Genomic DNA, 25,226 nt, shown 5'->3' with positions numbered 1-25,226 from the left:
TTTTCCCTCGAGTGTGTTAGGGTCTTCCTCAATAAGTCCCATGTTAAGACGGCTAGGATTTTGACTATTAAGGACACCGCGTCCACCCTCACTCCTACTAGAGTCGACGGATACGAACCCTCCAGAAGCAACGGATGAGGTATGGCCTGGATACCTCGCATCCAATGAATACCTGCCTGGCATGAACTCAGGCTGATGGCTATGTTGTGACTGTGCTGCATCTGCAGCCATGAACCCAAGCAACTGGCTGAAAGAACCTCCTTCACCTGCTTCAAAGTGTGACATACCCCAATACTGTTGCTGCATTGGAAATGATGGGGTGAACTGTGTCTGAGGTAGATACTGTGCGGAGGGCTGAGGTTGTTCTTCTTGAATCGGATTTGGAAGTGATATATGTGGCGCCTGATCATCATTGTCCTCATCCATATCCTGACTACCCTCATCAGTATCCTGATTACCCCCATCCATATCATCATTACCCGCATCCATGTCCTGGTTACCTTCATCATTATCTTCACCCACAAGATTCGACAAGGCTAAGCGGTTTCCATATTTTGTACGGTACCAGTTGATGTAACTATCCAAATGATGCCTTGAAGGCATGGGAAGCTCAGAAAGAACGTAGTGATACCTGTTTGTCCAATGCATCACCCATTTTGAATGAGTCGGTGCCGTGGCCCAGTTAAGATTCTTAGGACCAGTCAGAACCTCTCCATGCGCCTTATCCAAATTTTGCTCTGGATCAGGTATTCCCTGAATGAAACCAAACTGTCGCCTGACCCTATCAGTGGCATGCCACTCGATACATTCAAAGGACACTAATGAAACTGTAGCGCTCCAGACAACCGATTGCATGTAGATTTCAGCAGGAATTATGTTTGGATCCACACAATCCACAGCATAAGCAACCCAGACAAACTGGAAAAATAAGGGATACTCATCATTACAGCCAACAATTCATATAAAAAATAAAATTGCATCATGCTTTTGTAAAAAACTTGTTAAACTAAAACACACCTGCCCTTCCTGAAGTTCATCAAATGCCTTCCTAAAGTGATCTAGCTTCAAATATCTAAATCTTCGGTCGCCACGCTCCCAGTTACGCCACCTAATATGATGTTCTCAATTAGCTCAACTGAAGCTTAAATATCAAGAAATGAGTACATTGTAACATAATATTACCTGTTTGCTAGTGGAAAACTGCGGGGTTCTCTAGGAACCGGAGATAGATATGGCAGTCGGAACCAAGCCCATACGAGCAGAAGTGTTAGTGGACCATCTATTTCCTTACAGTTATAACGAGATGCCCTGCATAACGCCCTGTAAAGGTGCGCTAGGCATGCCGACCCCCAACTATACTTCCCAATATTGACAAAGTCACGTAGCAAGGGTAGAAATTTCCAATGAACACCTGCCCCTGACTTATCCCCAAACAGGATCGTTCCGATCAGCAACATAATGTGGCACCTAACATACCTCTGTATATTTATTTCATCAGTCAATTCTAAATTCTCTTTTAGATTCCTCAGCCACGTCAGTTTTATGCAGCTAGATCTACACTCATCCTTTCGCGGTGCAACCCCAAACTGAAGCAAACACTCGGCCTCCAAGGCATCAAAACTACTAATTGTCATCCCTGTTACTGGAAGACCATCTGTGGGAAGACCAAGAATTAAAGCTACATCCTCCATTGTCACAGCACATTCACCAATGGGAAGGTGAAAAGTATGGGTGTCAGGGTGCCAACGTTCGATTAGAGCGTTTACCAATGCTTTCTGACACTGCACTATCCCAATCTGAGACACATGATAGAACCCGGTCATTCGCAAATGATCCTCCACCCTATCGTTGTACCGATCCGGAGGAATCGGATGGTTACATGTCAACATTCTTGATTTCTACAAAAAAACATAACAACTTACTAGTCAGATAACTAACAATTACTAACTTACCATCACGAATCAATTTACTGAATCCTTATATAACTAATTCTTCTAACTTCTAACATTAATTAATTAATCCTAAAAGTTATTCATAACTACAAATGAAACTCATTACAAACACATGTATTCCTAATCAATATTTTCAACAATATTACTACATCTACAATAAAATCGAATGTTAATTACTCAATCGTTAAACATTTTTTTTCTCAATGTTAAAAAATATTAACTATCAGTATATACCATCATCCATATTCTAACAACGGTAATAATTAAATTGCTAATAATAATTACTAAAATTAAAAAATTTTAAATATTTTCATACAGTAAACTCAAACATGCTTTAATTAAAAAGGATTTAACTAATCATTCAGCATTAACACTTTCTCACAGTAACAATAACATTAACATTAAACTGTTCTCATAACAGTTATACTTAATTTTTTAAAAATAAATTTAAATAACATTGTATTACACTTAATTATAATACAAATTAATATAAAATTAAAAAAACAATAACATTAAATTCCTATTGACTAACCACGGTGTTGCCTCTCTACAACACTCCAAAACACAAAACCTAACAACAATAATAATAAAAAATTGCCTAACCGTGATATATATAAATATTTAATAATCTGTAAATAAATTTTAAATCTAGCAAATAATTAAAAATTATTCATAACAGTTTTATTTATCTTTCACAACTACTTAGATCTAACAACAATCATAATAATTATATTTTAAATTTTAATAATTATTCGCATAAAAAAATTAATAAAATTTAAAAAAATTTAAAAAATACTTACATAATCAGGATCACTGAGATACTGAATAATGTGAAGCTCAGATCGATCAACATCCTTAATTTTATATTTTTTTGGCATTGTTCTTCTTCTTGGCCTCCACCATGCAAAATCAGTAGAGAGAAATGAAGAAGAAGCTGTGCTTTTGAGAGTGAAATGTGAGGGAGTGGTGTATTCGGATGGTGAGAGAGGGTGGGGTTTCCTCTTTTGACAATGCACCGTATATGCAGCAGCTGGGGAAGCGACGCGTGTCTCCTTCTCGACGCACTCGCACCGTGCGATTGCCCAAACGGAAATCGGACCGTGGGTATTCCTCAACGAACTCGGAGGGTCCGAGTTGAAGACAGGCATGAACCAAACGCATGGAACTCGGGGACCGTGCGTATTGTTTTGGAAACTCGGAGGGTTCGAGTTGCTACACCCCAGACACCACATTTCTGTTAAGCACTCCCCACCCCCATATCATATTCATACACCATCTTTGGAGGCATATGTAAATTAAAAAGCGTCAATTCGGTCATTGGAAAATTAAATATTTTAAATTGTTGATTTATGAAAGATACAATATTGTGAATCAAATTGGCCTTGTAAATTTAATAATGAAACATATTGACATATAATTATTTTGCTACATATCTTTTAAGACCAATTTATGGCACTTGATTTTTTTTTTAACAAGAGAATTCAATACAATAAATAGAACAATAAAAGAATATAAAAACAAAAAAATAAAACAAAACAAAAATAAAAAAGATTAATTTATAGTTATTTATAATATTGCTATCAATAATTATAAAGATCAATACTATTTTATTTTTGGTAACTCTCATTGATCTATTAATAATTTTTTTTATTCATGTTTTTTATTTTGAAATTTTTTTCACTTCTTTTCAACTAAATATTTTAAATAACAGCAAAAAGTCTAATCGATTCGATCAATCTAAATTAACGAAAATATATAATTTTTTAGATTTATTTTAACTATTAACCCAAATTTATACTAACCACAAATCTAAAAAATTTTGACAATCAAAATAAAAATAGATATAACATAATAATATTTTTTATAATAAAAATATTATGTATACATAAAATTTAATTATCAAATTATCTATTAACGACAACTCAAACCCCCCCCCCCCTCTCCACCCACTAGAAGTTTGGAAACAAATTAATAAGTACATGTACCCATTATTATATTATCTTTGCCCCCGTTGAAATCTATATTAAAAAAACTACTTTATATTATTAAATTTAACATAAAATAATATTTATCTTATTATAAGTATTAAAAAGCCAAGAATAAATAAATAAACAAATTCAACATTAATAAATATTGATAATATATTTTTTAAAACTAAGTAATTAATTACTAAGCTGAAACTTAATTTTCTAAACATAAGTAAAATTATTAGTTTTTTTTTTCAAATTTGATTAAGATATTAAAGAATGTTATCTATATATCTATTAATTAATATTATTTAAATTGATAATATATTAAAATTAAATTTAAAAATATATATAAAATATAATATTTAACTATTTTAAAATAAAGAGAAGAAACTATTTTAATTAATTTTTTATTATTTTAAATTAATATACTGTTAGCTTTTATATAGATCTAGTTTTCTTTTTTGGGTACTTATATATATGATTTTAGTTTCAAAATATAAATATATCAATATTTAGTAAAATTTATTTTAGTATATTTTTGTTTCCATAATTAAAATTTTTTGGGTCTCTCATTATGTATTTGTGTATAAATATATGTGTTGTTTAACTCATTTTTAATGTGTATTTTATATTTTAATATATATTCTACATAAATGATTAATTTTTATGTACATATGGCATGATTATTGTTATAATTATATTTTGTTATTGTAAAACATGATTAATCTTCAAAATATCTAATTCACAAATTAAAACACTAAAATTTTAATTTAAATAATAACATATAATTTAAAATTCTATTTTTTAGGTTTCATATTTTAAAAAAAAAATTAAGTAATTTTTTTTATAAATACAATCAAAATGTATTTCCTTTTTTATATCACTAAATAATTACTTAAAAATTCACTTTCATACAACTAAAAGCCAACTCTCGCTGATATTCATAATTGAGAAAGTCAAACGAAACTGACTGACATGATTGTAATGGTGTCTAGTACGGTGTCATGCTGGAAAGAGGCTAAAGTTTACAGGACAAAAAGGTCCTTAGTGGCAACAAACGATGTCGTTTCTCAGATTTTAAATTTTTATTAAAAATCCTTCCAAAAGATAGATATTACCATAAATTGTTCTAACCCCTTCACAAAAATCAGAGTTTTCTTCCCTCCAAAATGTAATTGAAGCATCATCGAAAAAAGTGGAGTAGGAGAAATGAAGATGATTTGCTGAAGTAGCTCAGTCATCAAGCAAAGTAAGCAAATTTCTAACATTTTTTTTATTTCTTCTCGTTAAGGTTCCATATAGTGTAGGATGCGATGAATGCAAATTCCATGAACCATGGTTGCTTTGAGTTTGAGTTTTGTTAAGAAAAGTTATTGTGTCCTCATCAGTTTAAAAGTTTCTAGAATTTTAAAGCTTTTGATTTGATTTTATTTTTGTTAAAAAATTTCAGATGGCTGAAAGATTTGTGATTCATATCTTTGACTTTGACCACCAGCTTTGAATTCTTTAATACATCTCTATCTCTCTCTCTTATTTTGGGTAATAAAACTAAAATATTCATTTTTCTAACATATTATATACACATTCGTAATTTTTTCCATAATAATATTACCGAATTATAAGTGTGTATAATGATTTTATTTTTGTTAAAAAATTTTAGATGGCTGAAAGATTTGTGATTCATATCTTTGACTTTGACCACCAGCTTTGAATTCTTTAATACATCTCTATCTCTCTCTCTTATTTTGGTTATTTTGGGTAATAAAACTAAAATATTCATTTTTCTAACATATTATACACACATTCGTAATTTTTTCCGTAATAATATTACCGAATTATAAGTGTTTTTAAATAAATTGTATGTCTATATTTAATCGTTATTCTAAAATAAAAAAATTATTGATATCTAATATTCTTGTAATAAATGTTAAAAATTTTATCAAATTAAAAAAAAAAGAAAGAGATATATAGTGTTATCAATAACATCAACCATTCTATACGAAATTACTCATAATCCTGTGGTATGTTGTAAAATACTCACAGGGCCAAAAGACCGAACGAAATGAATGTAGAGACAAAATTCCAAGTGAGTCTAATAAAACCAGGGCAAAAAACTCTTCTGGCCTAAGGAGTCATTTAATGACAGACGTCTAAGGATGGGTGATGGAGTCAACTACCATAGTTCGAGGTTATCCAGCATTCAATCAAGGTTTTAGCAGGTTAGATCACCAAGTGTTGTTCGATGATCGACCGAGTTTTTCCACCATCATTGACCAGTGGTAGATCAGTTGTCTGTGTTGGCCGAGGCCAATTAGTAGTAGGTCGACATAGGCTAACCGTAGGGAAATAGGTCAGGTAGTTTGCCAGTGTATTGGTAGGCGGTCGAGGTAGGTCAATAAGTGATTGGTCAAGGAGCAGCCAATCAATTGAAGTAGGTAGTCAGTCGGCAGGCAGTTGGTCGAATAGGTCAACGGGTGGTCATCGGTCCACATGCATGGTCGGTAGGTAGGCGAACGGCAACTAATTCGATATCGGAAGAATGGTGGCAGATCAATCAAGGTTAGGAGGTGGTCAATCGATTGTTAGTGGGCATTGATCATTGAATGATCTTTGGCGGGTCGGGCTTGCTTGGTCAGCTGACGTCGTTGGCAAGTGGATAAGATAGGTTGTTAGGCTGTCGCTTAGTCAACATCGAAATTGATTTGGGTCTTTCAGTGGATAGTCAGTCAATCAGGGCCAACGTATATCAAAGATGGTTAGTTGGTAAGTTAACGGTCAGTCTGTTGGTGAAATTCTGTCGATAGGTGGTCATTCGCCACTATTGTTATATTTTTCTACAAGACTACTGTTTTTATTTTCTTTTCATATCTTTTTTCAAAATCCTTTTTAAAATATTTCTTTTTATATTAATATATAAATGACAAATTATTTGTTTTTTTTTTTGAAAATATAAAATAAGAAAAAAATATATCGAGGGAGTCGTAGAAGGAGATAGAGAACAAAAATGGAAAAAAGAAAGAATTATTTAATTTTGGAGAAAAATATTTCATTTTAATTACAATGAGAAAATTTTATTTGATACATTTTAGTTGTCAAATTATTAATTATTAATAATTAATAATAATACATAGAGTAAATAACCATTTTCGACCACGAAAAATTTGAATGTTGACAAAACTCACTACGAAAAAATTAAATAAAGTTATACCCATAAAAGACGAGTTCCATCTAATAGAAATACCCAATCGTTACATTTAGAGTTTACTCAGTTAAAATTTTTCTAAAATACCCAAATCACCATTTTATCATCTTCTTCCTCCCAACTCTTCTTCTCTTTACCACTCTAAAGAGAAAAAAAAAATAAAACACAGACATGTATTCCAAATGCAACTTCTTAAGAATTTTCAAATTCAATCTTTTATTTTTAACAATACTTAGTAACAATTTTTTTTCAAGATTAATAACAACAAAGATATCAAAGATTTGGATAATCGTTTTCCTTTTCTTAGAAAAAACAAGAATGTGATTTTAGAGAGGGATAAATATAAGTAACTCTAATACTGCACTTGAAGAAATGGTAGGTGCAGCCTCAACCGCCAGCCACCGTTGCCTAGCCTTCGCACTTACATTCTCCCTCTCCTTCCTCTCCTTCACCTTCCTCTTCGTTGTTTCCACCTTCGCTCTTTACCACTGCTCCCACACCTCCTTAGTAGAATCGAAGGTTAAAGTGAATAAAGAAAAATTAATATTTTTTTGTGACAAAATGACATTATAAAATGCAACAATATTCAAAAAAAGAATAATAAAATTCAAAAATCTGACTAATAAAAAAACCATTAATTAAAAGGAAAAAAATGAAATTACGAGAAACTAGAAAATCATATGATTGCAAGTTTTTTCCTGACTTGAAGAGAAGTAAGGTTAAGGAAGCAGTTATTAGGATTAAGAGGATTGTCAACGTGTCCAAAAATGGTAAAGGCTTTGATGTAGTTTGCCTTCAGCAGTCTTATGTTTTACATGTGCCTGGGTCGGGCTTTGAGAGATTCTCCTGTGATGGTGATGAAAGAAAAGAAGAAGAGAAGAGGAAGGAAAAAAAAGGACACTGTGCAACGAAGGAAAGAGCATGGTGAAAGGTTTGAGTTTTTGGAAGAGAGCGAAGGACATGAAGGGTGAATTGTTCATAGGTTGGAAGAAGAAGAACTTTTTGATTTCTTAGCAAAGAATTGGGTAAGAGTAGTGAAAAAAGTTGAAAAGTTGGGAAGAAAGAGATAATAAAAGAGGTAATTTGGGTATTTTAAAATTTTTTTAACGGAGTAAACTCTAAATGTAATAATTAGGTATTTTTATCGGAACAAAATCTATTTTTATGGATATAACTTTAGTTTCATTTTTTGTGGTTAATTTTATCAGCTTTTAAATCTTTTATGGTCGAAAATGATTATTTATTCTAATACATAAGAAAGATATAGTGGGTGGAAGGAAAAAGAGAGATACGGAAGAGGAGACGGGGAAGGTGAGAATTTAATTTTGGAGGTAAGAATTTATTTTAGTTATAATGAATGTTATGTGACATATTTGATTGTAAAATTAGTGTTGAGTCAGGATTTGATTTGGTACCTTATGATGGCAAACATAATTAACTATTTTCTATTAAAACTAGCCATTATGATGAACAATGTAGGAATCAATCAAGCATAACTAAACAAAAGAAGCTTAAATTATGCAATATAAACTTATTAATGAGAATATCATTAAAGATGATATCAAGCCATGTTTAAAAAGATTCTACTCAATCAAGACCGCAAGTAATGCTCTCCAAAATCATATCACAGTCACAAGGAGCTGCTGCATTCGATGGATGAACAAAGAAGGAAAATTTTCCTCTTTAATGTCAATGGAATCAACTCATAAATGGTGCAACGGCTAGTTTATGAATTAGGAATGATTTCAACATTAAAGAAAGCAATCAAGTTCTATAAAAGAAGATTTCATCCAAGGAAGAGGCAACCATTTTCGTCATATTGCAGGTCACACAAACAACCTTTTATTTTCTTGTTAATTGAGTGTATTCTTATTTTTCTTTTATCTAGATTCAAGCTTACTTTGAGAGATACAAAAGATAAAGAGAGTAGTGCATATAAAAGTCATTTTAACCGTTGTTTTAGTGTTTGATTTCGAAAGTGTGCTGGGTTAGAATACACTTTGTTCTCCTTAACTAGGTTCGGCTAGCACCTAGGTGATTTACTAAGCTTGGAATAACTTAAGTGGTTTACAAGAGTGTGAGTCTCTTGGAATTGGTGTTTGTAATCAATCTTGATTATAGTAAAAATTCTATCATTGTTGTGGTGGAGACTGAACGTAGGACATATTGAATTAAGTGGTCGAACCAGGATATATCGTGGTCTCACTCTTCTTTCTCTTTCTCTGTCATTTCAATTATGCTCTGCTATGATGAGACAAAATTAAAAATAATCTCTTAAAACCAGAATTCTGCATAACTTGTTTATTCAAGTCCAAAAAATAGTTCCTTGATTCAACCTCCTCTTCTCAATTCACCTGGAAACGTTCGATTAGTAATATATATTTTGATTTCAAATATATTTCAATTTCAATATTTAATTCTAATTTTAATTTAATTTCAATTATAATTAAATAATGTCATGTATATTTTGGCTGATAAATTAATAATTAGTCATTAGTAATAATATATAAGAGAGATAAAGTGAGTGAAAAAAGAAAAAAATAAAACAAAAAAAAAAAAAGAGAGAGGGAAGGAGAGAATTTCTAAGTTTTGGAGGGAAACAAATTTATTTCAATTGCAATGGGAGAGTGGTATGTGACACATTTTGATTCTAAAATTAGTAATATATAATAAATATATTTCAATCTCAATTTTAATATTTCAATTAATTAAAAAATATCATATTGTACACTTGGGTTGTCAAATTAATAATTGAACATTAGTAATAATTAGGGGTATCAAAACAGGTCGAATTCGCCAAAAAGGATGAATCGGGCTAGAATTTGAAATCACCAAATAAAAAATCTGCCAAACCACAGATTTTGGCAGAAGCAGGGCGGGGCAGGGCGCCGGGCCAAAAGTTATTTTATTTTATTTTATTTATTAAATAAAAGAGTAATTAGTATTACAAAAATTAATAATTATATAAATTTTAAATATATTTTTTTTTATTTTTTTTAGTTATTAACTTTATTTATTTTATTTTACACTTTTATATATATGCTCAAATAATGTGACTTATTTCTTAAAATAAAAATGATTTTATTGACGGATATTATTTTGAGTAATTCTGTTGAAGTTAAAATTTTAGAAAAATAATGAAAAATTGTATTGTAATTTGATTGTTTTTTATTTGTATTTAATTTTTTAATTATTATTTTTAGTAATTTTAATTAATTTATTAACTTTTTTAAAAAGAGTTAAGCTGGCTAACCCGTCAGTTTGTTAACCCATTATAAAGTGAGACGGGCTAGCATTTTGAGCCTGCTTTGCTTGGTGGGGCGGGGCGGGGTGGGCCTTGGAGGGATGAGGTAGGCTACCCACTAGGGATGGTAGACAGAGAAGTCTACCCCCACCAAAAGCCTGCCATCTAACGGATGGACCGTCCTGTCCTGCCCCGCATAGTGAGGCGGCCCTGAAATCTTTCCTCGCCCCGGCTAACGGTAGTTTAGCGGGTTGACGGGTCAAGTCCGTCAAATCTCTCTTTCTATTTTTTCTTAAACCATTAAGTATTAAATAATATATATAATTTCACAACCATTTCAATAAATTTATAATTTCTAAAGACATAAAAAAATTATAATTTCTAAATTCACAAACATTAAAGTCTTTATAATTATAAATATGTAATAAACATAATCATAAACCAAGTCTTTTGAAACAAAATAGTAAAAGTAACGTTGTCCAAAGTAAAACAAACATGGTCCAAAATATATAATTAAACATCTTCAAGTTTATTATCAATCAAACATAAAGCATAATCCAAAATATAACTTAGGATATCGTCAATGATCATCTATTTATCTTTATCTTTTTATAGATCAATAACATCACTAGAACCAACTCTTGAAGAATAACCTTTTTCTCTTGCAATATCTTCCTCATCTAAATCTTACTCTGGAAAAAAGTAAATAAATGTATCAGAAAGATAATACATGATAATGAACAAAATCATTCAAGTAAGTATGTTATAAATATTATTATACCATAATCAGCATATCTACATATCCAATTTTGAGTGCAAATCATAGATTTAACATTATCTGGCAATAAACGACTTCTATACTTGTTTAAAATATGAGAACCAATGCTAAATGCATATTCTAAAGCCACAGACCCACAGTGGTAATAGAAATGCTCAACAAATCTCGTACCATTAGTGATAGTGTTGGAAAGTGATTATGGTTGTCTTTCCACCATTGCAAAACATCTATGATTGCATCTATTAGAGTATAATTAGGATTAATTAGCATCAATTATAATTATTTAGCATATTTGTATATTTATTATAGGATATTATGCTTTTATTGCTTTGATTCTTCTAGCATCTATATATAGTCTTGTATATTGTATCATTCTTTAACTTATTGAATAATAGACAACCCTTTCTTCAGATTACTCTCTTATTTCTAACATAATATCAGAGGCATGGTATTCTCCATGAAGATGGTAGGTTATTTTTCTTCCAGTGAAATTACCATATTTTTCACATTTTTTCTCCATGCCATTTTTCCTTACCTTTTGTCACTGTTATGATACTTTTTCACCTCACCGATTAGCCTATCCTCTCCATCATGTATCTTTCTGACTCTAATGAATCAAACACCACTGCCATTCGTTGCTTACCTATTCACATGGAGAAATCATATATTTTTCGTCACCTTCCGACAGTTCGTCATCCTTTGACATTTTACCATCTCTTTGTAGTTTGCCACATTTTCGGTAGTTTTCAGGTAGTTCACCATCTTTCTGACAGTTCATCATGGTTTCGGAAGTTTTTTAGCAGTTTGCCACTCTTGTGGCAGCTTCGTCTGTACTTTTCTTGCGGCAATTTCCTTTGCGCTTTTCTTGTGGCAGTTTGTCTACACTTTTCTTGCGACACTTTTGTCTGCACCTTCCTTGTGAAAGTTCTATTTGTGTTCCCTTGTGGCAGTTCCTTCTACGCTTTCTTGTAGCAGTTCTGTCTGTGCTCCCTTCCGACAGTTCTACCTGCGCTTTCTTTCGGCAGTTCCATCTATGCTTCCTTCCGGCAGTTTATGTAGTTTTTTTTTTCCTTTGTTTCATTGTTTTAAATAAGTCATGGTATCAAGATCATAGGTTTTTTTTATAGAAATTAGTTCATAGCCCATTTGTTTTTTTTCCTTCCAGCAGTATTTTAGCCCTTGATTTTCAATCCTTTCCTAATGCCTTGGTTCGTCACCACCACTATTACCATCTTCGTCTCTTCGTCACGAGTTCAACGAGTCGAGAATCGTCACCAATAACCACCAAATGCGACCTCATGCGCCGCATGAAGCTCACTGTTCGCTTCAGATTTTTCCTTCCTCTAGATGCCTTCAGCACCGTTGGATCCACGCCCAGGATCAACGGCCCCATAACGTCGCACGTGTCACACAATGGCACGCCAGACAGACCCATTTTCAACCCGTATCCCACCCGACCCGACTCCTAACTTGCGTGCCACATCCTCGCCGCGTCAACATTGACATGTTTCCTTCCTCCAATCTGGCGTCGCCACGTGTCCTCTTCTGCTGACGTGGCTGCTGACATGACTGCTAACGTGGCCACCAATTCTGCCCTTTGTTATCTCAATTTTTGCCCCGATTTTGCAGTTTCTTCTCTCTTTTGTCTTTGTCTTTGCTATTATAAAAAAATTAGATGTTTTTTACCCTACACAAAGGAAGGAAAAATTTTGCCAAAATTGTCATTGTTTTGGTCATCTATTCCCAGACTGCCCCTCTATTGAATGTCGAAAATACAAGCAAAAAGGACACATTGGCTTCAATTGCCCAATATTATTTTGCCATTATTGCAAGCTCTTAGGACATTTAATACTACCTGTCCTACTCACCTACCACATCCTGATCAAATCAAGTATCATTGACCTCCCAACTTCTCCAAGAATGTGCCTGCTTCTTCTGCTACTTTTGCTACTACTGAATCTACCAGCTATGTTTCTCTCAACCTGTCTCCTGTCTCACTATCTGATATTGCGTCTCTTCTTAAGCATCTTCTCTTCTTTTTTGGTAATACTTCTACTTTTTTTTCCACTCCTTCAGACAATTCTAAATGTTATTTTGATTCCAGTTGCTTTCATCACATGTCTCCTTTGTGACATGTTTTCTTGTCTTTGTCTACCACTACAAATGCACCTTCAACACTGCTGATGGTTACCTCTTGTATGCGACACATAAGGGTTTTATTTCACAGTCAAATCTTAATCTCCCGGATACTTATTTTATTCTAAAATTAAACTTTAATCTTATTTCTGTTGGTCAACTTGTTGATATCGGTTTTGATATCAATTTTTTCATTTCTGGTTGTCGTGTGCAGGATCATCGGACGGGACAAATCATCGAGACTAGACGTAAGGCCGGAAGGTTATTTGAGCTGGAGAATCTTCATACTCTTCCTACGTCAAATCTCTATGCTATTTCTTTTTCATCTACCATTCACTTGTGGCATCACCGTCTTGCATATAGCTCCTTAGGAAAATTGTGTCTTCTTGTGTCTAAGGGTGATTTAGGTTAGGTTAATAATGAGTCTTATTTGTCAAACTTCAAAACAACCAGCTTTATCTTTTCAAAATAATTCATCTCTTGCTTGCTCTCCTTTTGATCTTATTGACTCTAATGTTTGGGGCCCCGCTCCCACCCTTCTATGGGAGGGGCTCGATACTTTGTAGTTTTCATTAATGATTCTTCACGCTTTACTTGGGTTTATTTGATAACTAATCACCATGTGCTGCCTCAGATTTATATTAACTTATCCACTATGATTAAAACTCAGTTTTCCAAGGTCATTAAAGTTTTTCGATGCGATAAGGCTATGGATTACCATGACTCCAAACTTTTAAATTTTCTTATTGAATTGTCTGAGTTTTCTTGTCCTAGTACATGTCAACAAAATGGAGGAGCTAAACGCAAACACCGTCACATTCTTGACTCTGTTCGCGCAATGCTTATTTCTTCTTCGTGTCCTAAGCATACTTGGGGTGAAGCTCTTCTCATTACTTTACATGTTATCAATAGACTTCCTTCTTCTGTCCTTAGTAACATTTCTCTCTTTGAGCATCTTTATCATACCTCTCTAGATTACAGTTCTCTTTGAGTCTTTGGTTGTGTTTGCTTTGTTCTTCTTCAGCCTCATGAACATAGTAAACTTGAACCTCGGGCTCACAAGTGTTGTTTTCTTGGTTAAGGCACTGAACACAAGAGTTATCATTGTTGGGATCTTCTCTCTATACGTATTTGTATATCTCGTCATGTTGTATTCTAGGAGCATCACATGTTTTTTAGGTTCTCCTTATTTGAGTCCATTCTTCCTACTCAGTCACCATTTTTTTACTAACCCCATTGTTGATCTTTTTCTAATGATGATTCTACAAGTTCTATCTCAAGTCAATCTCTCGAGCCTCCTACTCTTCCACCTTCTCCATCTCCCGAAGATTCCAGACCAAACGATGCTCCTGCTCCTACTGTCATGCCTCTTCTTTCCAATCATTCTTCTAGGGTATGAAATCCACCTCCTCATCCTCTTGATTATTAATGTTTTTTTACTATTTTTCATCACCATGAACCTAAGTCATTTCGAGAAGTCTCCACAAATCCAAATTGGCATCAAACAATGCAGAAAAAAATCCAGGCACTTGAAAAATTACACACTTGAAACTTGGTTGATCCTCCTTCTGATCACAAAGTTGTTGATAGTAGATGGGTATACAAGATCAAGATTCGCACTGATGGTTCTATTGATCGTTATAAGGCACGATTGGTTGCTCAAGGATGAATGCAAGAGTATGGTATTAATTATGAAGAGACTTTTGCTCGTGTTGCTCATCTCACATCTATTTGCACTCTCCTTGCGATTGATGAGGTCAGAAAATGGTCTTTCGATCAGATGGATGTAAAAAATGCATTTCTTAATGAGGATTTGAAAATGAAAGTCTATATGAAACCACCTTCGGATATCCTTATCCTTTTAGTAAAGTTTGTCTCCTTCGTAAGGCACTTTACGGTCTTAAGCAAGCTACTCATCAATGGTTTGACAAGTTCAACACCACTATATGCAATCTCGGTTTCACTGACAGCACTCATGAGAATGCTCTCTTTATTCGTAAAAGTGAATGTGAGATTGTTCTTCTACTTTTGTATGTTGATGACATGATCATTACTAGAGACGATATTGATGGTATCTTCGATCTTAAAGCATCCCTTCTCCACACTTTTGAGATGAAAGATCTTAGTTCTCTCAGTTATTTTCTTGACCTTGAAGTCATTTTCTCAAATGACGGCATCTATCTCTCTCAAGCTAAGTATGTTTCTGATTTTCTTGCTCGAGTCAATGTTACAGATAGTCGCACTGAGTCTACTCCTCTTGAGCCTAATGTTCGGTTTACTCCTATGGATGGCACTATTTTGGATAATCCTAGTCTTTATCGACAGTTAGTTGGAGGTCTTGTCTAATTGACTGTTACACGACTAGACATTGTCTATCCAGTTCATGTTCTTAGTCAGTTCTTGTCAGCTCCTCGTACTACTCACTATGCTGTAGTTCTTTGCATTCTTCGCTACATCAAAGGTACTCTATTTCATGGTCTTCACTTTTTTTCCCACTCATCTTTAACCATTCAAGCGTACTTAGATGTTGATTGGACTGATGATCCCACTGATCTTCGTTCTATTACTGGTTATTGGTTTTTTCTTGGTGAATCTCTTATTTTCTGGCGAGCCAAGAACCAAACGTTCACTGCTCAATCAAGTACTGAAGCTGAATACCGTGCTCTCGCTGACACCACTGCTGAGGTTGTCTCGATTTGTTAGCTTTTCAAAGACTTGAGTTCCCTTTAGTTGTTCCCAACTGATGTTTATTGTGACAATCGCAGTGCTATTCAGATTGGTCATAATGATGTTTTTCATGAACATACCAAACATATTGAGATTGATTGTCATTTTGTCCGAAAACATCTCCTTATTGATGTTATTCATTTCGTAGCTGTTGGGGTGGATCAAACTACTGATATCTTCATGGATGCTCATCATCCTACTCGTTGTTTGACTCTAGTGTCTAAACTTAAGATGGTATCTTTAACTCCCACTTGAGTTTGAGGGGGGATGTTAGAGTATAATTAGGATTAATTAGTATCAATTATAAGATATACGTATATTTAAGATATTATCTTATAATTAATTAGTATCAATTATAAGATAATTAGGATTGCATATCTGTATATTTATTATAGGATATTACGCTTTTATTGTTTTGATTCTTCTAGCATTTATATATAGTCTTGTATATTGTATCATTCTTTAACTTACTGAATAATAGACAACCCTTTCTTCAAATCACTCTCTTATTTCTAGCAGCATCATTGCAAAATAATGTCACCTTACTCAAATAAAATCAAGTTGGTTCTTTTCACTTTTTACTTTAGCTTCTTGATTGCAGAACATCAAATTCTTTGAAATGCAAACAATATATAAATAAAAAAAAAAATACATATAACCAACAAATAAAAATACATGTGACCAAATAGAGTAAATATAAGAAAAAAATACTTACAGCAACAATTTTAATAAGCTGAGTTCCTATTGCAGAAGATGTCGCTGAGAAACCATACTTGGAGTTTGAGAAGCACTTTCTACAATTGTAGAGGAATTGTGGGTATAAACCTCAAAGAGCTTATATAATTTACTCTTCACATGCTCCATCTTGTCTTTAGCACTAATAGGATCAATCTCATTATAGCAATGAGCTAAAGTGTTGAGTTTAAATTTAGGATCAAGAACTGCTCCAAATGTAAGAACACTATATTCATCCCAATATTTCTTGAACTTGATCATCATTTATTCTCCCATGGTCCTTATAAGTATTTCAGCATTCTTCAGATTATTCATCAAAACAAGCTGAATTTGCCAAACTTGTAAAAAATACAAGTTGGATATTGGGTAAGAAGTTCCGGACATCAAGTTAGTAGTTTCATAAAATGGTACAAGAAATCACATATCTTTTCAGTTCTTTTTCACTCATCTGATGAAGGACAAATATTCCTAAATCCAGCTTCTTTCACTTTATACATTTCAAAAGCTTTCTTCTATGAGCATAGCAACAAACATGAAAGAACTCACCACCACATAACAATGAATGATGCACATCCAAAATACTTTTCAAGTGATCAATACAAGTATCAATAGAAGAAGTATTATCCAAAATAATGAAAAAAATCTTTTAGTCAATTTTCACTCATTCAAAAGCATAAAAATTTTAGAAGACAACTCAAATCCTGTGTGAGGAGGAGGCATGTGACAAAAATTGAAAATTTTACTCTGTAATTTCTAATTCTCATCAAAAAAATGTGTAGTCAAATATATAAACCTCTCATTGTTCATGATGTCCAAAGATCAAATGTTAAACAAATCCTATTTGGAATGGAAACTAAAATTTTTTTAAGCTCGCACATTCTCTCTTGTGAACTTTCACTATGTCAGCCTTAATTGTATTCCTAGTAGAAAATTTTAAAGTTGGACTGATATATTTTACCCAATTTCTAAACCTCCTATCATCAATCATATTGAACAGCTTGTCCCCAGCAACTACATAAGAAGCAAACATATCTCTAGAAACTCCTGAATCAATCTTAAGTGAACCCATTTTATTTTGTATTTCCATTATAGTTTGACCAATATCTTCATGCTTAATTTGAGTACAACTATCAAGATGTCGTTTTAGAGTAGATGTGCCTTATCGCTCACCCCAAGCTTTAAACACATTCTTGCATCCTTTACACTCAGAACGTTATACTCCATCCTTAATTAGACCGATTTTTTTTAAGAAGTTCCATACATCAGATGTTGCTGGTCTGGTCCTTTTTGAACTAGGTGCATCAATCTCGACCTGAGACTCAAAACCAACTCTAGCAGCAGCAATGTTACTCACAGTTTTAGAATTCATCTTTTCCGAAATAACTACAAATGTTAAAACAAGTATTATACAATCTGACTTAGTCAAACCATAATCAAGCAAAACAAAACACAACAAACAAAAAAATGTGCATCAGATTTTAGATTTGTCAAAACAGTAAAATTCAATCAAAGCAAACAAACCAAACATATCTAAATCTCTTATCTGATACAAACTTAAACTTATGCTAATGTTTAATTTAATCATGCACATTATTTTGTAAATATAAGTGAGATAGAAAAGGATAAAAAATTCAAAACATTAACAAGCTCAACCAACATACTAGATTAACAGCGGCGACGACCGAGACCGAGGAGGCGAGGAACAACGGCGATGGCCAGACAGCAGACCCAGAGAGGACAGAGGAGCAGCACCGATGGCCAGGAGCCCAAAACCGACGAGAAGCTGCGGCGATGGCTAGACGAAGCAGCGGCAGTGGCCAAGACCCAGGAGGACCGATCGAGGTGCAGTGGCGAGTCAATAAGAAAGCAACGATGGGAATAGCCTGTGACGAAGAGCGGTGGGACGGTGGTGCCGGACTGCCAGGTGTAAGACTGCAAACTCAGAGTCTGACGATGAGATGACAGCGAGACGACGTGACTCATGAGCGTGAACATATGTGGATAGCAATGGACCTACACTGCCGGTGATAGCTACGGCAACGGTGCCGAATAGGGACGCCAGATGCAGTAGGATTTGGGGGCGGCTGGGACCTAGGGCATGGGGCTATGTGTGGACAGTGTGGTCACTAGTGATATACTGCACTGGTGTGAGTGTGTTGTGTTATGTTCGAGTCTGAGAGAGTGAGCGGAATTAGGGTAGGGTTTCTTTTGTGTCGGGTTGCGCTTTTTTTTTTTTCAAAAGCTTGAAAAAGAAAATCCCCTGACAAAAAAAAATGTTGGGCTCGCCGAGAAAGCCCGCTCTACCCTGCCGAAACCCACCAAAGTCCATGGTTTAGGTAATGCGGGTTAGATGAGCTTTTTAGGTATGGTGATTTCAAATTTTGAGCCCGACCCGCTTTTTTGGTGAGTTACACGGACTGGACCGTGTGGGTTTTAACATATTTGTCACTGTTACTGTTTACTTTATTACCCTTGATAATAGTATATTAGAGAAATAGAGTGAGTGGAAAAAAAAAGAGATAGAAAAAGAAAAAGAAAAAAAGGGAAAAGTTTTTAGTTTTAAAAGAAAAAATTTTATTTTAATTACAATCAGAAAATGATGTGGCATATTTTGGTTGTAAAATTAATAATATATAAAGAAAAATAATTAAGCATGCATCACGATCCTTGATAGCTACACCAATTCTCTACTTAAAGAGGAGGAAGAAATAAGGCAAATCATTTTACATTTTACACTTCACACTTCACACAAACATTTTACATTTTTTCTTAAAAAAAAAAATATCAAACAAAAAGTGGACAAAATCATTGGTTGGCTTGTCCTATAGGTCCAAATACTAAGACAAAGAGGGGAGAGCTTTTCCTTTGTCATCACTCATCACTCATCAGTCCCACATATCTCATTTATGAGTGTTTTGATTTGTTGATTTGGTGCTGCCAATTCACAATCACTCCCGCTCAGTCCTAAATAATTATTTATTTAAATAAACTAGTATGTTAAAAAGATGTACCACTTTATTAAATAAATAACTGGGACTGGAAATATATTAGTTTTGTACTATTTCGTCTGAATATATAATTATTTGGGACCAAAAGATAATAATTAAAAAAAAAAACTTGTAGATCATGCTCACTATTGTATGCAAAAAAAATATACTCTTTCTGGTTTTTAAATTAGTACCAACTTGTGACTTTTCATTTGGACTTGAGAATTTTTTTTTTTAAAATATATTAGAGTTATAAAGATTATAAAATTATCTTTGAAAAATAGGAGTCTTACTAAAAAGAAAAATAGTAATATTGCATTAATTTGTTAAGTAAATACTTATTTGTAAAAGAATAAAATTTCAGAAATTAGACATATATTCGAAAACGGAATGGTTCCTTTAATTGGTGATATAACATTGTAGTCGATCAAGTAATTCAAGAGAAGCACAAAGAAAGGAGGTTATAAACTTATATATAATGTGTGCATTATTGTAAATTAGAGGTTTAGTTTAATCTATAAAATTTGGACACTTTGTAAAGTTATTGTGTTTACATATTGAATATATTTTAGATATAATAGTCGGTTAACATATATGTTTATTTTTATGTGTAACTATATCTTAATAAAAAAAATTTTGAACATATTTAAATATATTTAAATATTATTATTTATCAATGTATCTAATTTTATTCTTAATATATATTTTTAAAATAAATTTAAAAATAATATATATTATTATTTATCAAAACAAAAAATAATTTTAAAATTTTATATTATTAAAAATAATTATAAATTATTCAAAAAATAGTTTATATTTTGTAATATATTTTTATGTCTTATAAAAGTTTAAAATTGGTATGTTGATATACGTTCCATGTCCATGTTAGTCTCTATGCATTATAGGGTCTGATGCATGAATCATGAATGCAGTAAAAAGGTGCAACAATCAAATCCAATGAGCTCATGCTCATCAGTGGAAAGAATAAAAAATTAAAAATAAACAAAAGATACAGCCTTTAGTGTTGTTGGAATATGACACATTGACTAACTGCCCCACTATCAGACAAGGATGTGGGGGTATAGCTCTGTGGGTCCATGCTGGGAAACCAAAATCTTGCTTCCATACTTCTACAATTTTTAAAATTAAGAAAGCAAAAAACTTAAATTAGAGGAGTAATCAACTCATCCGAACTGTTAAACAAGTATCAGTTTAAATCTTATCTTATATATAATAATTTATTGGTTAATAATATAAAAAAAATTACTTATTTGCAAACAAATATGTTGTACCTAATTTGTTTATCAAATGTGAAGGAAACTAGTATATATGAAAACCAAATAATTAATTTGGAAGGAATTTTGTCCTCTCTTGGTTTGTAGGAGAGTTAATCCAAAATTTGTGTGAAACATTGGGATTTTTTAGTGCATTTTCATTAAACTACTTATTTTAAAAATTTAAAATAATTCTCAAAAATACATAAATAATTATATCTTTTAACACGTATATATTAACATGCACAGTAATTACATTTAGCAATTTAGTTTGTCATTCTCTAAACGTGACGGGACAAATAACCAAGGAAAACTTAGGAGTTTATTCTCGAAACCAAATTTTCCATTCTCAGCTACCAGCTAAGGTAGTGGATCATGCCCAACTTCCTTTCTCAATCTTACGAAACGTGGAATCCAACACCTAGATCTAATTTTTTAGCCCCTTAAGTTATAATTCACAATTGACTTGAAGATGATGAATACACCTGAGGAACTTGACTATAATAGCAGGAAACTTATGTAGCTAATTAATGATAAATGTTTGTTCAACGTTGATATCATCATACTCAATAAACTCTAAATCCTAAACCGTAACTTTAATAAATAATAACACCCGCCCGCTCTATTACTCAGTTTTGGTACAACTTTGATATTTAAATATATAAGCCTTTTATTTTCACCTTTGAGTTTTCTTAGTTGTGTAATTGATACTCACTTTTCGATGTTCAAAATGACAATACTAGTAGCCATAATAATGATTGCATAAAATGATAACCCACTATAGAATAACTGAGTGCTACGCAAGTGTGTATGTGTTTTTCTTGGTCCTTTTTCAATTCTTAGATTTTCGAACGTGCAAATAGCATGATGTTATATTCGCCATTTTGAGCAATATGTGTGTCATTGAGGCTTTAAGTTTGAGAAAGGTGAGTTCTACAACTACTAGTGGAGGGGTCCCATTGACCGACCCTGAGTAAATTATTTGAACATCGCATTAGGAAGCATTGAAACAATGATTGAATAATGGTGAATTCTACCCTACTCCATCTTAAATAACATGTAAATTACTCTTTATAAACGTGGTACATTTTAATTGAATGTTTATTTTTAATTTGAATTAATTTAACCTAATGAGAGTTAATATCTTAACTAAAATATGACCATTTTGTAATTAAATAATTTTTTAAAATAGGCATGTGACTCTAGCTCAACAGGATTGGGTTCCGCAACGTCGTTTGCAAAATATTCTCATTGCTCACTCCCTTAATAAACGATCTTGCAGAAGTGCATATCTCAATGCCATGCTACCTTCTTCTTTGGAAAGAGGCATGGATAGCATCCCTCTGCTTTAAAGCATCTTCGACAAAGACATCTCGCTCCGGTTTTTGCACCAACATTGCGTCGACGCAGTGTAGGGAGTGGCAAAAATGGTGTAGGAAACTAATGAATTTATCGTTTGGAGTTAAGATGGCTGAGAATTTTAATTCCAAAATTAAACTAACTAACGTACCTGTAGGAATCAGTGGTTTTGGGCTTCCTTTTAAGTGGAGGATTGGAAGTGAGCGATGAAGAATAAAGTATGGGGGAGAAAAAAAACTAGAATTCAATTTTTAATATTTTATCAAATTATACATTCACCCCTTTTAAATAAATTTTTAGAATAATTGACCATTTGTACCCATGAGAGTTCAGAACGCTGACATTTGTACTCATCATAGATGGAAATTGACTTTGTAACCATGAGAGATGGGCTCCGTGTGACAAAAGTAGCCTGGCTTGGGTCGGCACTTGCTTCGGGGTTGTAGGACCCTACGTGGCTTTCCGAACCTCCCAAACTCCTGTCTACGTGAATCTGAACGACGCCCTAACGAACGACGCCCTTTCGACCGAGAACGTCGCACCACCCCGGATTCCGACCTCTCCGACGATTATCGTCACCGCCGCCGAAGCCCCAGCTATGACTCATACGACCGCAGTAGAGACCGCTGCCGTGATCGCCACCGACCCGAGTCGTCCAAACGTAAAAGCCCCAAGTGCGTCACCACCAACGAAGGACATCCTAACGGCGACGCACTTCCAAAGAACTTCGGCCGCCAGAACGGTGGCTTGTTTCACAACCGCGACCGTCGCAATGGTGACTGGCGACGGCGCTTCGATTCCGAGTCCGACGAGGAACTGAAGGGATTGCCGTTCGAAGAGTATCGGAGGCTGAAGAGGCAGAAGATGCGGAAGTCGCTGAGGCACTGTATCTGGAACATCACGTTGAGCCCTCCTAGGCGCGAGAACGAACAAGAATCAGAGGAAGAAAAAGCAGAAGAGATTAATGAAAAATATGGTATTGAAAATAACGATTCGAGCGACAAAGAGATCAAACATTACGAAAAATCAAAATCTGAATCCAATTTGGAGAGTTCTTCGGAGTCTGAATCGGAATCTGACGGTTCGCGCTCGAGGAGAAAGAGAAGAAAGAGTTCTGGTTCCAAGCGCAGTAGACGAAAGTCGAATAGCGATAACGAATCTGATGAGAGTGAATCTGAATCTGACGATTCAATTTCAAGGAGGAAGAGAAGAAGGAGTTCCAAATCGAAGGGTCGGAGAAGGAGAAAAGTTGATAGTGATGTTGAATCGGAGGAAAGCGATACTGAAGAAGAGGAGCGCAAAAATAGGAAGGATAAGAGGAAGAGTGGTAAGAGAAGAGGGAGCAGAAAGAAGAGAAACTATAACGAATCTGATGAGAGTGAAGAGAGTGAAAGCAATTATTCTTCCGATGGTAGCAGCAGGAGAAAGAAGAAGCATTCTTCGCTGTCGAAGGTAAGCAGAAGAGAAAGAAGCAAAAAATCTGAATTAGAAAGCGAGGGTTCTGAGTCAGAAGAGGAAAAGGATTCTGCTGATGCAAAGAACAAAGCAACAGTGAAAGAGGTGATGAAAATAGAGGTGAACCCCGAGGCTTTGAAATTGAAGGAACTCTTTGAATCTCAGAAGACACCAGCTTTAGATAACGAACCTGCAGTAGGGCCAATGCCCTTGCCAAGGGCAGCGGGTCACATAAGTTATGGTGGTGCCCTTAGACCGGGAGAAGGTGATGCAATCGCGCAGTATGTGCAGCAGGGGAAGCGTATCCCATAAAGAGGTGAAGTCGGTCTTTCAGCTGAGGAGATTCAGAAGTTTGAGAGCCTTGGTTATGTCATGAGTGGTAGCAGGCATCAGAGGATGAATGCCATTCGTATTAGGAAGGAGAACCAGGTTTATAGTGCTGAGGATAAGCGTGCTTTGGCTATGTTTAACTATGAGGAAAAGGCCAAGAGGGAGCACAAGGTTATGGCTGATCCACGTAGATAGGGTTTTGGGAGGTTCGGGGAGCCACGTAGGGTCCTACAAATTCAAAGCAAGTGCCAACCCAAGCCAGGCTACTTTTGTCACACGGATCCCATCTTTCATGGTTACAAAGTCAGTTTCCATCTACGATGGGTACAAATGTCAGCGTTCTGAACTCTGATGGGTACAAATGGTCATTTATTCTAATTTTTTAATTATAAAATGGCTTAATTATAGTTAAGATAGTATTCAATCATAAAATGACACATCACAAAGGATAATTTATATGTTACTTCAGAAAGGGTACGGTAGAATTTACCTTAAATAATTTGCAGATTTTAGAGCATGTACAACCGTTGGGAGAAATAAAGTGCTTAAGATATAGGAGGAACATCCAAGTTCATCAAGGAACTCGCTACTAGTGCTTTCTTGGTTCGGGTCAGTGTCAAGGGGAATAATGCAAACCGTTTATATTGCTTCATTCACTAGTAATTGACACCAATATTAGGTTTTGGTGAATTTGTTCAAGTTCCATTTGTAGCACTTTCTAGTGTCTCCTCCCTTGGCATCAGTACTACAAGTGGGTCATTTTTATCTCTTTCCCACCACTATGTGTACTGTGTCCCCTCCAACTTCCCTAATATTTCTTCTTTGAAATTTTCACGGTATTTCCCAATCCGATAAGTTAAGAATTAATTTACTGTTGATCTAAACTTCATTTAAGGATCTACTGTTAGCCAAAGGATTATTGCATATACAAAACATAATTTGAACCCTCGAAACTTGTTTAAGCGGATGAGTAAACTAACCACTCGACAATCCAAATTGATTAACTTCCCTAATATTTCTTTTTTTTTGGTATTAACTTCCATGCAACTTCAAATTATTTGGTGAAAAATATGAGAT

At 34.1% G+C, this 25,226-nt stretch overlaps 1 protein-coding gene and 1 pseudogene across 1 annotated transcript; both read left to right on the top strand.

The window, feature by feature from the left end:
* Positions 1–14,904: 14,904 nt before the first annotated feature.
* On the top strand, positions 14,905–16,544 carry LOC112742371 (uncharacterized mitochondrial protein AtMg00810-like). Its single transcript, XM_025791608.1, has 5 exons — positions 14,905–14,964; positions 15,170–15,617; positions 15,663–15,967; positions 16,058–16,243; positions 16,491–16,544. The coding sequence occupies exons 1-5, from the start codon at positions 14,905–14,907 to the stop codon at positions 16,542–16,544; spliced, it is 1,053 nt and encodes a 350-aa protein (XP_025647393.1).
* A 2,298-nt stretch (positions 16,545–18,842) lies between these two features.
* Positions 18,843–24,344, top strand: LOC112742370 (uncharacterized; annotated as a pseudogene).
* The last annotated feature ends 882 nt before the right edge of the window (positions 24,345–25,226 follow it).

The sequence above is a fragment of the Arachis hypogaea genome, chromosome 14, assembly GCF_003086295.3.
Source record: "Arachis hypogaea cultivar Tifrunner chromosome 14, arahy.Tifrunner.gnm2.J5K5, whole genome shotgun sequence".
Lineage (NCBI taxonomy): Eukaryota > Viridiplantae > Streptophyta > Magnoliopsida > Fabales > Fabaceae > Arachis > Arachis hypogaea.
This window is presented reverse-complemented; position numbering and strand designations above follow the sequence as displayed.

Coding starts and splice junctions, on each gene's coding strand:
- LOC112742371 (XM_025791608.1), top strand. CDS start 14,905: ATGGTTCTATTGATCGTTATAAGGCACGATTGGTTGCTCAAGGATGAA. Junction 14,965..15,169: donor AGGATGAATGCAAGAGTATG/GTATTAATTATG, acceptor CTCCTTCGTAAG/GCACTTTACGGTCTTAAGCA. Junction 16,244..16,490: donor TAGTGTCTAAACTTAAGATG/GTATCTTTAACT, acceptor ACTGAATAATAG/ACAACCCTTTCTTCAAATCA.